At 36.7% G+C, this 12,773-nt stretch overlaps 1 protein-coding gene across 1 annotated transcript in view; it reads left to right on the top strand.

Annotated features, from left to right (window-relative positions):
- The window catches only part of grk6 (G protein-coupled receptor kinase 6), a 56,856-nt gene that overhangs the window by 29,379 nt on the left and 14,704 nt on the right, over positions 1-12,773 (top strand). The window contains exons 4-6 of the mRNA XM_059351283.1: positions 1,245-1,322; positions 2,488-2,588; positions 6,148-6,240. Of these exons, the coding sequence (XP_059207266.1) occupies positions 1,245-1,322; positions 2,488-2,588; positions 6,148-6,240 (272 nt within the window). The remainder of the gene's footprint in view (positions 1-1,244; positions 1,323-2,487; positions 2,589-6,147; positions 6,241-12,773) is intronic.

Here is a 12,773-nt window from a genome sequence, read left to right as displayed (position 1 = left end):
AGATACCCCCTATGTATATAGTTCAGGTCAGACATTATAATAATCATAGAAAAGTGCCTGCAAAGAAGTGTTGTACTTGTTTGTTTGTCTTAATGTCTCCGATCTATGAAATAATGTCATGTTTATTTGTCGGTCGTCATCAATGGATCAGTAATTCTTTGCTGTCAGCTGTGTTGAGTGGAGGTGGAGTGGTTGATGAAGACCTCGTCTATCTCTCTGTTTGTGTGTGCGAAGACAGCGAGGCTCCAGTCTGACTGACCAGCTGAGCTAAACTGCTTTACAGCTTTCAGTCGTCCAGCGGAGACAACTCACATACGAAGCAATTATGTTCTCTTTTACCCCACAACCGCTTCCCGTCTCTTCTCTGAGAACTCTGCAAGAGAAGGAGATGGAGAGGGAAAATGAGATTTGAACCGTCTCCGCTGTCACTTAGCATTAGTTTACAGGCTCTCGCTGTGAGAGGGGAGAGGAAGCACTTTGGAGTTTTCCAGTCAGGCCAGTTTACTGCAAGTCATTCAGAGGGATGGTTGATGTGAGGAGGAGTAGATACAATCATGTTCATGCACTGCAGGGTGTGGAACAGGCCTCCCAAAACTCTTCCATTAAATCTTAAATTGGGTTTTCTAAAGTCATAACCTTCACACAGAGAGCAGCTGAGCCATCATTCAATATTAGTGATTATTTACTTTCAGTACATCATCATGATTTTCTGATCAGATTATATCATCGTTGTACAAAATGTCAAATAGTGTAATTTTTTGATTCCAAGCTAATAAACACATGGAATGCAATTTCTGTTGTGAGAGGTCTGTCAATCTGAACAATAACAAAAGATGGATCCGACTTGGGGAGGAAGCATGGAATCATGGGAATTTTTTAAAGTTTCCCACAAAATTATATTCTAATTGTGATGATAGTTGACTGGTGGGAAATGGGCCATAAAGAGGTGTATTTTTTAGAAGACTTAGACGTCTTTATGCAGAAAAGTTACATATTTCACACCTAAAAACTAACAAAAAATGTCATTGAAGTTTTTATTTTGCACATGTGAAGAACCTTAACTTATGTAATGTACAGCCTTCTATGAACATGTTCCCATTAAATGTTTGTTTTTAATGTTTTGCATGCATGTTGTGGTGCTGTTTTACTCGGGTGACTGAGGGAAGTTCAAGACTGTTCCTGTAGCCACTGACGGTCACCTCCAGCTTCTCATGCTCATTTAGTGTTGATGTGTTTCCCTGCAGGCGGAGTACGAGGTGACTCCAGATGAGAAGAGGAAAGAGTGCGGTCAGGAACTCATCGACAAATACTTCAACCCAAAGGTAGCTGCTGCTTTCATGAACCTATGTATCTTTCTATGTTTACCTGAAGGTAGCCATTCACTACCAACTGTGCGGACTTAAACATTTTTTTCAATCAATCAACCAATCAATCAATCAATCAATCAATCAATCCATCAATCCATTAATCCATCGATCAATCCATCAATCCATCAATCCATCAATCAGACTTTATTTGTATGACACTTTTCATACAAGGAGTGTAACACAAAGTGCATTACATAAAAAAGGAAGAAAAAACAACAACAACAATAATAATAATAAAACATAGAAACAAGCAAACACCCTCCGCCCATCCCAAACTCTCCATCCCACCCATCCCATTATAAACAAAGCACAAACTGAGGAAGCACCATCGCAACGTCAAGCAGTGAGGAAACACCGGAGGCAGGTTAGAAATGAATTAAATTAAATAAATAAAAATAAAGTAAAGTTAGATAAAATAAAATAAAAAACTAAAGTAAATAATAACAATAAAAAGTAAAAAAGCTAGATAAAAAAGATGATAAAGCATGATAATTATTATGTATTATTAGGTATTATTAAAAGGCCACTCCCAAAAGACCTGAGGGTCCTCGAGGGTTCACAGGATAAAAGAAAATCAGATAAATAGTCTGGACTAAGACGACCAGTAAAAGAATCTTAAAATATAAAAATAAAATAAAATAGATAAATAAAAGCAAACTTGAACTCTGTCTTGAGGTAGGAAATTATGATAATTTACATTATTATTATTATTATTATTATTATTATTATTATTATTATTATTATTATTATAATTAATAATAATATTATCATTATTATTATTGTTATTATTATTATTATTATTATTATTATTATTATTATTATTATTATTATTATTAAGTAAATGTGCAAGAACAAGCCAAATTGCTACTTCATGTCTGCAGTCCAAGGCTGGTTGAAGTTCCCCCTGCCTCCTGATAGTTCTGTCCCTCTGTGTGCTTCAGTCTTTCACATGCATGTATGTGTGCATCACTGTGTGCATACAAGTCTGAACATGCAGAAGTCTGCAGAGTGACGAGGACAGCAATCTATCTTAAACCCTGTTCATCCGGCTTTCCCCTGTGAGTTTACTGTCAGAGTTGAGTCATTGTTTTCGCCTGTACTTATTTTTTTTGTGATGCAGTCAGAGGACCGTGTGCCTGAGGTGGAGGAGGCCATGATGGCTGAGTGCACCGAGAAGCTGCAGCAGGAGGCCTGCAAAGAGCTCTTCAAGGAATGTACCAAGTGAGATGACTTCATATTTTAGTCCATTATCTTGTTTCGCCCTTTTTCAAGCAAATAATCGGATGCATTGCTCAATTGGAGCATGGTCTAATTTCTTGAAATTTGGGTGTTTTTTAATCACTGAATTTTACAATCCATGAGTGAACACATATTACACGTCTGTTAAATTTATAATACTTTTAGACAAAAATTACCCTGTTTGTCTGATGGGTGTAACATGTGACAAGGAAGAAGCCAATTAAATTTTGGATGATGTTTTTTTTCACTTTTGTTAACATTGCGAGATATGAATATCTGAAAAATTAGTTTGCGGCTTGTAAAGCTTGTGAACAGTTTTGACATTTTGTGGCTCATCCCATCTGTTTCCTTACAATTACTGAAAGCAGCTTCCAATGTGTTGTTTAAAGGCTTTGAGCAATAAAATGCAGCACACCCTTGTAGCTTCCATGTTGTTTCTACATCACAACTTAAAGCTCATGACACAGTAACAGTGTGTCAGTGTAGAGTTTCCTTGGTCCGGACCCAATAAACTGAACTATAGTTGTGATTAGACTACCCTGACAATATTATATAGTATTTTCGGAGATCTGAATGATATGAGATTTTTATGAGATTAACTGAACTAACCGTAACAGATCGAATTGTGGAAACATACTAGATTTGATCTCTTACCATTAAATTTAAGATCCATTCACACAAAGGATCATTGTTAGCTCTTATCCAAAAAATATCCTCACACTCATCTCTCTCCCTCTCTCTGTCACATTAAAGATTAAATCAGCTACAATCATGCAAAACACATTAAAAAAAAGTGCTGCTGGCCCTGCAGAAGGCTGACTGTCTGAGCACTGACATGAATATCAGCTCTTCTTTGGGTCTTTCAAGTCCAAGTGGAGTCACAAGTCACTTTGCTGTTAAAGTTGACTGAGTTTTTGTTGCTGTTTTATGATGAGTTGGAAGTCTTCAGATTTGTGAATTGAGTCCAAGCCATGTGACTTGAGTCTGGAAATGTATTGTATTCTGATTGGCCCAGAGGAGGACTGCATTAGGTAGCATGTTTAAAGAAAAACTTGCCTGTACAGTTCAAATACCTGGTGATGTTCAGGCTACATACATTTTATGAGAATTCTTTGGGGCAGACTTTGTGGACTTGGGCTAGACAAGTATTCCAGCATGCGTTTTAGCAACATCTCCATCTTAACAACCTTAATGAACACCAGTGGGATACACATGTGTTTTCTTAGTCTTATTGGTGAAGGTTGTTGGGGCCGTGTGCAGAGAGGACTGCTAACATGCAGACAAATACAGAAAACAGTTCATGACAGAGCAGGCCTGCAACATCAGGGTTTGCTTGGATTTGTTTTCCAGTTTTTCTCAAATGAGGAAGTTCAGTACATAATGGTTGAAAGCGCTGAGCATGTCTGTTTGGCTGTTTATCAAATCCTCGTAAAATCCACTTAAAAATGTAAATGACTCATGCAGTTAGGACTCAAACGAATAAAGAAGAAGAAAACATTAAATAAAAAAGGTAAATAAGCACAATATGGAAAGAAAATAATAAAAGAATTGTTTTTTGATGAGGAAGAGTTCTTTGTTCATTCCACAAACAACACTCAAACATTGAGTAACATCCTCTAACGGCCTGTTCGTGCTTGTTGCGTAGGCGTGAGGCAGCACAGAGGCCAGTTTGTTTTTCAAGCAACATCAAGTACAAGACATGAGTAATTTACTACGTTGCTGTACACAGTAATACCACTACCAACTCTGCACTCTGCTAGATTGTTTGTCTTTATATATCTTGTAAAAAGGTAAAGGAGAAGTATGACAATTTCTCCTTTTTTCTTATCTTCAGATCTCTTTAACTGTGAACTTTTTGCCCTTTTGACTAGCTATGTGTAATCAAAATATGGTTCAAAGCAGGGATATACCTAGGAATCTTAATGCAATAAAAATGTGTGCAGTGCAAGCGTTTTATTTGTTAAGAAATATATTCATTCCTTTATTTCGATGTTGCTTGCCAGTAACATGCAATAAAAGCACATATCTTTATTCTTTTATTTCAATAACTTGCATATTCCCTTCACACTTTTCACTGCTTTATTTGTCAGAGGTTCAGTCAGACAGTGATAGCGAGTTAAGCTCCTTTTTTAAGAAGATTATTAAATCTGAAATTAATCCAAATGCTTTCATTTGAAATTGGGCTGGCTACATTTATTTTCTGTCCGCCACAGTATCATAGTCAGAAACACCTGAGTGAACTGTGTTTATCCAGTAGAAACCACGATATAGCTAAATAAACCAAACACTTATCAGTGTAGTTTCTTTTCAGCAGTGGTGGAAAGGATTTTTGTTGCACCTGGGGAAGGGTTTTGCTGATCCCAGGACACCCTGACTCCTGGCTGGATCAACAAACTTTTTTTTTTGGTAGCTGCACTTGTCAAACCTCCCACCGATCACCAGCTCACTGTGACCCCCGGCACAGGGGTTTTACTGGCTGATTTCCAGTTAAATCTCCTTGTGATGGAGAGCGAGGCAGAGGGACTGTGGGGTACACTTGCTTGTTAATGCTTGTCTAATTTTAAAAAACCTTGCACTTTTATCATAGCCAGTGCACACTATTGCAGTTTCTATGGCAATACAGCTGTACATTTACACACAAGTTTTTATTTTGTGAATTTATTTCTGATAAAGGAAGATAAGAATGTCTGTTCTAATACAAACCCCTCAACCATTAATCAAAGCTAATGAACACAATGTTAAAGATGAGCCTAAATTACAAAGTGGTGAATCCAAACAGGGCCTAAAGCAGGACACTTGTCATGCTTCATCAACAGATTTCTATGCACATTTTGAAGATTTGCGTGAAAAAAGCTTAATGAAACACTAAAATTCGATAAAACTTTATTTTAAAATGTGCATAAAAGTTTTTACGTTCTCTTTCTCTGTCTCACTGTTTTTTTTTTTGTCTTTTTCGAAAAATAGTTAATGTGCTAAACGGGAGATGGAAATAATTTTTCTGAATCAGTTCTGACATAGCAAACATTTAACTCACATGACTGATCGGCTGTTTTCGCTGTCGGCATCTTTGTTAAGACTTATCTCCATTTTCTCTCGTGGGTGGCCAAAGTTGTTTGATTAGCAACCTGTTTTTTGTTGTTTTTTTCTCTCTTCATTTTCCTCTTTTATCTCTACTTCTACTGTTTACTGCAGATTAGCCTACAACAATACATTGCACTGCCATCTTCTGAAGAAAGTACAATTATGGAGCTTTGTTTATTCGTTCTTAACCAGTTGGTGGAAACATCTCTAATTCGCATTTTCTTTATGTGACATTTCAAAATTTTGCTACAAAAGTTTCCTCGACTTAAACAGAAACATGGCTAGTGTAACTGTTACTGGTATGACTAATAGCTTATGTTGGCTGATCTTATGTACAGTTGTGAAACTTCAAAATCAAAAATTACTCTGCTGCCTCAGCCTGTGTTGCTGTTACACATTTCTGCAGGGTTTTTTTGACTAATAATGACCTGCAAATGCTCATTGTTGTGTTTTTGCTCAGATTGATCCACGACTACCTGAGCGTGGCGCCCTTCGCAGACTACCTCGACAGCATGTTCTACAACAGGTACCTTCAGTGGAAATGGCTGGAGAGGTAAAGTTTATTATGACTGAGTCTCATTTGTATATTTCTCAAACTTTCTCACTTTGCCTTTGTTTCTCTTTCTACTGTTGTTTCTCCCTATTATAAACATGAGCATAGGGAATAATTTCATTTCACACATACCACTTAAAAGCTCACTTGAGATCATTTAGAGGCCACATTAACTTCAAGCTCCACCACAGCACTAGTAACAACATGCTCAGAGAATTGTCTCGTTCCTTCCTATCTGCAGTTTCCTTATGTCCTCGGGGTTAACGGGGTAAAAACAACGCAATCCATGAACTTTGCAGTGATATCACCATTACATAGGACCTTAACATTTGTCAACTGCAAAGTTTATCAGTTCAGTTTCAGCAGTGAGGTGACTTTCAGAGCAGACTGCTGTTGTCAGACGCAAGTGATTCTATTACACATCTGAAGGTTTTGTTTAGTGTAATTATGGGGAAAGTGGTGCGGGAGGTGCTGCGGATAATTCTGGTGTCTAATCATGTCTCATTATCACAGTAAAGACCATTTATTAAGCTATTACCTGGTTAAGTGCAGACTTTGCAAACTTTAAGAATGAGAATTTTATAATGAATCCCTGGGACCCAAAAGCAAAGCTGTTCACACATTAATGTTAAATATGTTTACATAGGCGGTATTTGTAACATAAACAACATTGGGAACAGAGAAGAGCCAAGTGGTTATTATTTAAGCTTATAGTGTATATATTTATATCTACAAGTGTACATATTTATTAACCCTTTGGAGTTTTGGGCTGTTTTGTCAGTTTTTGAATCCTTTTCTTTCTGCCTGTATACGATTTTTTTTAAATTCACGATGCCACGTTGGTATATTTTCTTCAGCACAACCTCACCTACATGACCATATATTTATTTTTCCACTTTTTAATTACTGGATCAACATTTTGAACACCAAAAAAAAAAAAACGGCAGAAAAGACGGCAAACAAACAACAACAAAGTTGGATTTTCACAAACATGTCCAATGAATAATTTTTTAACGATGCAAATATAACACAAGGGGTGAAATGAGGATAACATCTAATGTAGTTCTATATTTTTATACTAAGTACAGTCATGGAAAAAAATATTAGACCATTGTTTTCTTCAATTTCTTGTTCATTTTAATGCCTGGTACAACTTAAGGTACATTTGTTTGGACAAATATAATGATAAAAGATCAATTTAAGAGCTGACATCTAGCCATTTTCCATGGTTTTCTTGATAATAACTAAACTCTTAATACAGGGTGTCCATAAAGTCTTTTTACAACTACAAAAACATGTATTACAAAAGCAAATGAACAGACAACTATGTGGAAATTATTTCAAAATGAGGAGTAAAGTAGTTTTTTTGCCCCATTTAATACACCTCTACATGGGCACCATTAGTTGCACGAAGCACATCAAGACGGTACTCAATCTTGCCATGTTGGCTGTAGGGTGTTGGTCTGTTATCCTCCTTCTTGCTTTCAACCGTCAACTCCAAACACCGTTTCTCGGGCTCCCCTTAAGTCATACTGAGGCACAGAGATAGAGAGAAACCTTCCCCCTTGATTTTGTTTCAATAAACCATGATACACATTGTGCCTTCTCTTGAGGAGTTGCCTTTTTTATAGGGGTTCATTTACCACTACCTATTTCATCAACAGGGTACCTGAAATACACAAATGCAATGTGATTAAAAACGTTTGATAAACACTGACCACATACAACAGAAGATATCTCATCAATTGCCTTTGTAATATATATTTTTTAATTGTAAAGAGACTTTATGGACACCCTGTAGTATTTCAGTGAGCCAACAGCAGAGAAGGTCCCTACACTAACATTGTTTTATTATGTTTTTAAGTTTACATATTTATTAATTTAAGTGTTAGTAGTCGTAACTTGGGAATTGACTGCATTAAACTCCTGTAGCCTGAAAAAGTTGATCCACTTATATTACTGGTACACAGAAAATAATGCACTGGGATCTCAGTTCCTGGTATTCAAACTTCCACTGCTGTCTGACGTAACTCCGTACAGAATGACATGATTGCTAATTTGTTGCTGCATAAATAAATCTATCATAACAGTAATGGTTGTTATGGGGTTTATGAGGTTTGTTTACAGACAGAGAATCTTTGTCTGGGTCCCATCAGAGACCTCTGATGGTTCCCAGACTTTAAAGAGATGCTGTAAACATTAAATATATGGAGTGTTTAGGTTTGATGGTTAAACTTGTTCTTCAAGGATAAGCTGAAACAGCCCACGTGGGAGCCCAATCCATCCGCAGGGATCCTTGTTATTTAAGAGACATAAATACAAAAGATCAGGCCTGCTGATGCTCAACGTTATGAGAGAAGAAAGGAAAATATAGAGAAGAAAAAGATAGAGACATTCAAAGAAACCCAAAGGACGAAATGAAAGAGACAAAACAAAAAGAAGAGAGAAGGTGGAGACAGATGGTGCGTCTGTGTGCCCACCAGGAACCAGTGTTGGCCTCTTTCCTCATTATTTACAGCAGAATGAGGACACTTTCTTCCAGCCCCACAAGCTGCTTATCAAATACAAAAAATCAGTATGTCTTGCATGTCAGCTTTCCAGGAACTGTGTAAGGTTGATGACCTTGAATTTTTCAGGTTATCCAGTGGAGCTTAGAGAAGTTTTCACAAACCACAGGGTCATTGAATTCCTTCCAAGGAGACTTTTTTAATCTTTCAACTGCAGTGAAAACATAGAAACCAACACCATAATTGGAGTTAAAATATTTTCTTGCAGCAGCAATGTTTGGCCATAAAATGTTGCAAGACATGTCAGGAAGCAGAGTGGAGTGTGGATTCAAGAGCTGCTCAAGTCATCTCAATAAAAGTAAATAAACCAACAAATACATTATTGTGGGCAGTAGGCTATGCAAACAGCTGACTCTCCAGCAGGATGCAAAGCACAACAGAGATGCGGCATCTTCTTTTCTAACGGCTAATCACTTTTCTGATCAATAGCTTCACTTTCCTGTCTCTGATTACTGTAAACCCTCATTAAAGGAGTCGTTTGACATTTATGGAAATATGTTAATTTGCTTTATTTCTGGGAGTTAATCAAGAAGATTGTTAAATATGCAGCTACAGCCAGTCAGTTTGCTTAGCTTAGCATAAGGACTGGAAGCAGGAAGATACCTACAAACACATCTGAAGCTCACTAATTAACATATTTTGTTTGTTTAATCTGCAGAAAGGGTGAGGTAGAAAATTGGCAACACGTTAATGAGGTTGCCAGAAAATAAAAACTTGTGTTCATCATTGCTTGCTTTTAATTTAGGAATTACAGAGCTTTTGCCACTGCTGCCCTAACCCTCTGCAACTCCCTTCCTCCAAACATCCGAAATTCAGACTTCCTTCACTCTTTTAAAAAATAAACTCAAAACACACCTTTTCAAGACAGTCCACAAAACCTGACATCCACTGCCTAACCTGAACTGTCATAAACTCTCATTCATGTTTCCGTTCTCTGTATTTTGTATCCGTATTTGTTCATGTTATATGTAAACTGATTTTGAGTATCTTTAAAAACGCGATATAAATCTGATTTATTATTATTATTATTATTATTGTTATTATTAATTGTTGCAACTAAACAGCTCTGGTGTTTTTAGCAGTTACCAAACAGATTCAGCTGCATCACCACCACCCTCCTTACTTTCTATAGCCGAGTCACATTTGTGTTGTGTCTGACTGTTTAAAAAAAAAAAAGTCTACTCCTGGATATGTGATACTGGAAATATGTAAATCACCTTTGGTCAGAGCACAACATCATGAAGCATGCTACTTCAAAGGATATCTCTGTCCTGTCCTGCCCCTGCAAGTTAATCATGGCAACAACCTGTATTATCCAAAATGTCAGGTCCTCAATTTGAATAAAGTTTTGAGTGAAATGCGTTTTGGCTTATAGTAGATATTGTAACACAGAGAGACTAAGGATACAAAACAAGGCTAAAGAGGTGAGTTTAACTGACAAACTCATGTCCTTTCATCATATACTTATGCTGGGTTGTTCCAAAAGATTTACACAGTCCAAGACTAAAAACTGAAAGTCTTCTAAATCTAGGAGTCACTGCATGCTCCCGTCATCTCGATCATTAAGTTTAAGGTAGTAATCTGCACTGTTTCATATCAGTCTTTTCCTAGTCTTGGGTTTGCATATTGGGTTTTCATATCAAATGTATTTGATATTATCGCAAGTCGCAGTGACTAAATAAAAAATATAGTGATGTCATATATTTACGGCCACAAGCGGGATTTTTGGGGGTGCTGTTTCTTAGTAAAGAGAACAGTAAGCAGACCCAGTTAAAATGTATAAATTATGTATACATAAATAAGTAATAAAAAATCAATGATTAACTTATGACTAACTAAATGAAAGTTGATAGAGCTGATAAATATAATTATTCAACTAAACACATTATAATTAAATAGGACACAAATGTCTATCATGAATTCATTTCTAAATTTTCCTTCCGTTTATTAGTCCTTATATTTGTTTGTTTTTTACTGTAAAATAGTCAACTTTTCATGTCAGAAAAACAGAAACCATTTTTCAGCTTTGTGAGGGGACATTTTGTGGCGTCTTCTCTTCTTTTTTTCTTTTTTTTCCAACACAAACACTGCACACACTAGAGCAGCTGGAGCCAAAAGTTGCTTCTCCTCCATTTTGTACGTTTTTACTAAGAGCATGATGGGGAAAATATGCATGGTAGGAAAAAAATGCTAAAAGAATCTAGTTGTAGTCTTGTAAATAGTGACCCTGCAAGACTCACAGTCTGTCTAAAATCTCATTCTGAGAATAGGCTGGAACTAAAAACTCTTCTGATGTAGAGGTAGCATGAAACATGTTTTAAGTGATATGAGCAGAGAATGAAGATGCATGTGCAAAAAGCACACAGGACTAACATTTCATGATTACACTAAAAGCTTGTGCAAACAGGAAGAAACAGCTAAAACACTCAGTAGCAAAGCCTCTACACTAGAGCAGCCCAACTGAAGAGACTTATATATCCACAGACTAGTGGTCTGATTGAACAGGACTGGGTAATGACTGATGGAAGGCAGCTGCACATGCAGAGTACAGCCAGAGTTTAGGACCTCTGGAGAAAAGAGCAAAACATTACCTAAAAGCAGGGTTACAGTAATGCTAGAATGCTTTGGAAGACTCATTCACAGATTTGACAGGAGTAAAACAAGATATTATTTACTATGCTAGCTTCCTGTTCAACGTCATTGTTTTGCTGATTTAATCTCAGTTCCCCTGACTCTGTCCTGCAGACAAGGCTCTGTCATGTGATTTCAATCATTGTTATGAATGTTTAACAAAAGCACTCTTGTTATTCTCAGACAAATAAAGTTTTGGACAAATCACTCACCTTAAAAACGTAACTTAACAAACTAATCACCCAGTCAGCTGTCCTAGTCAGGATGCTTGGCTATTGCAATTTAAAACTTTTTTTTTCCAGAAACATTATTATATGGTTGCATTTAACATTTGAGGGTTTTTTTGTTGTTGTTTGTTTTTTGCTAGTGATAAGGATTTCGTAGAAAACCATGTTGTGGTTTTGATATTGCTACTAAGCCAGTACCAAAAATATTAACCGGTATTCAGGCTTAGCTACAGTAGGAATCTTTGAAACATTCAACACTTATTAGCACCTGAACCTAAACTTATCATTTTCTTTTACCATCTATCCAACAATTATCAATTTGTTTTTGTTTTGTTATGTAACATGCACTAAAGTCTTAAAAGCTGCAAGAATAGCCACTGACCTTCAGTTTTTGCCTCTAGTCTTTACTGCTCAACTTAGAGCCAAAACAAGAACTTTAATTTTTGTTGATTTTGAACAGAAACAGTAGGGTTTTCACGAACACCACCGTCTTGTGTTGTAACGATCTTTATCCATCTAGTGGATCCATTTGTTTTGGAAGCAAGTAAAAAAAGAAATTTAATTTCAGTATAACTAGTGCAGTGCCCGTAGGCCCGTATTCGTATAGTGGGAGATTAAGTTTTCAATTATGGCCAAATGTGGTTGTGTGTGAAAGTGTGATGTACAACGAGGTGTAATACTCTTGCGTAATGTTATTAAACAAAGTCCATATATGGGTAATACATGGATGTACATTGAGTTATAAAGAGACACAGAAATAGTTATTTTAAGAAAAAGAAACCTAATCATTCAACTTGGTTAGACATATATACAGACACAGATATACGTAGGAGGGAATAAGTTTACATGCAGCACATACACATTGAACATTGATATTCGCTGGAAACTTTTCGAATATTATTGGAAAATCAAACCTTGTAGCGCACTTTAAAACTCTGAAAGATAGTTCGGCTAAATAGACTTACATATGAGATGATTCATTATCCTTAAATGCTTATCTGCTCTCGGCTCACGGGGGGCTGGAGCCTATCCAAGCTGACAGCTGGAGGCGGGGTACGCCCTGGACAGGTCGCCAGACTATCACAGGCCAGACACATAGAGACAGACA

This window comes from Centropristis striata, chromosome 15, assembly GCF_030273125.1.
Source record: "Centropristis striata isolate RG_2023a ecotype Rhode Island chromosome 15, C.striata_1.0, whole genome shotgun sequence".
Taxonomy (NCBI): Eukaryota; Metazoa; Chordata; class Actinopteri; order Perciformes; family Serranidae; genus Centropristis; species Centropristis striata.
This window is presented reverse-complemented; position numbering and strand designations above follow the sequence as displayed.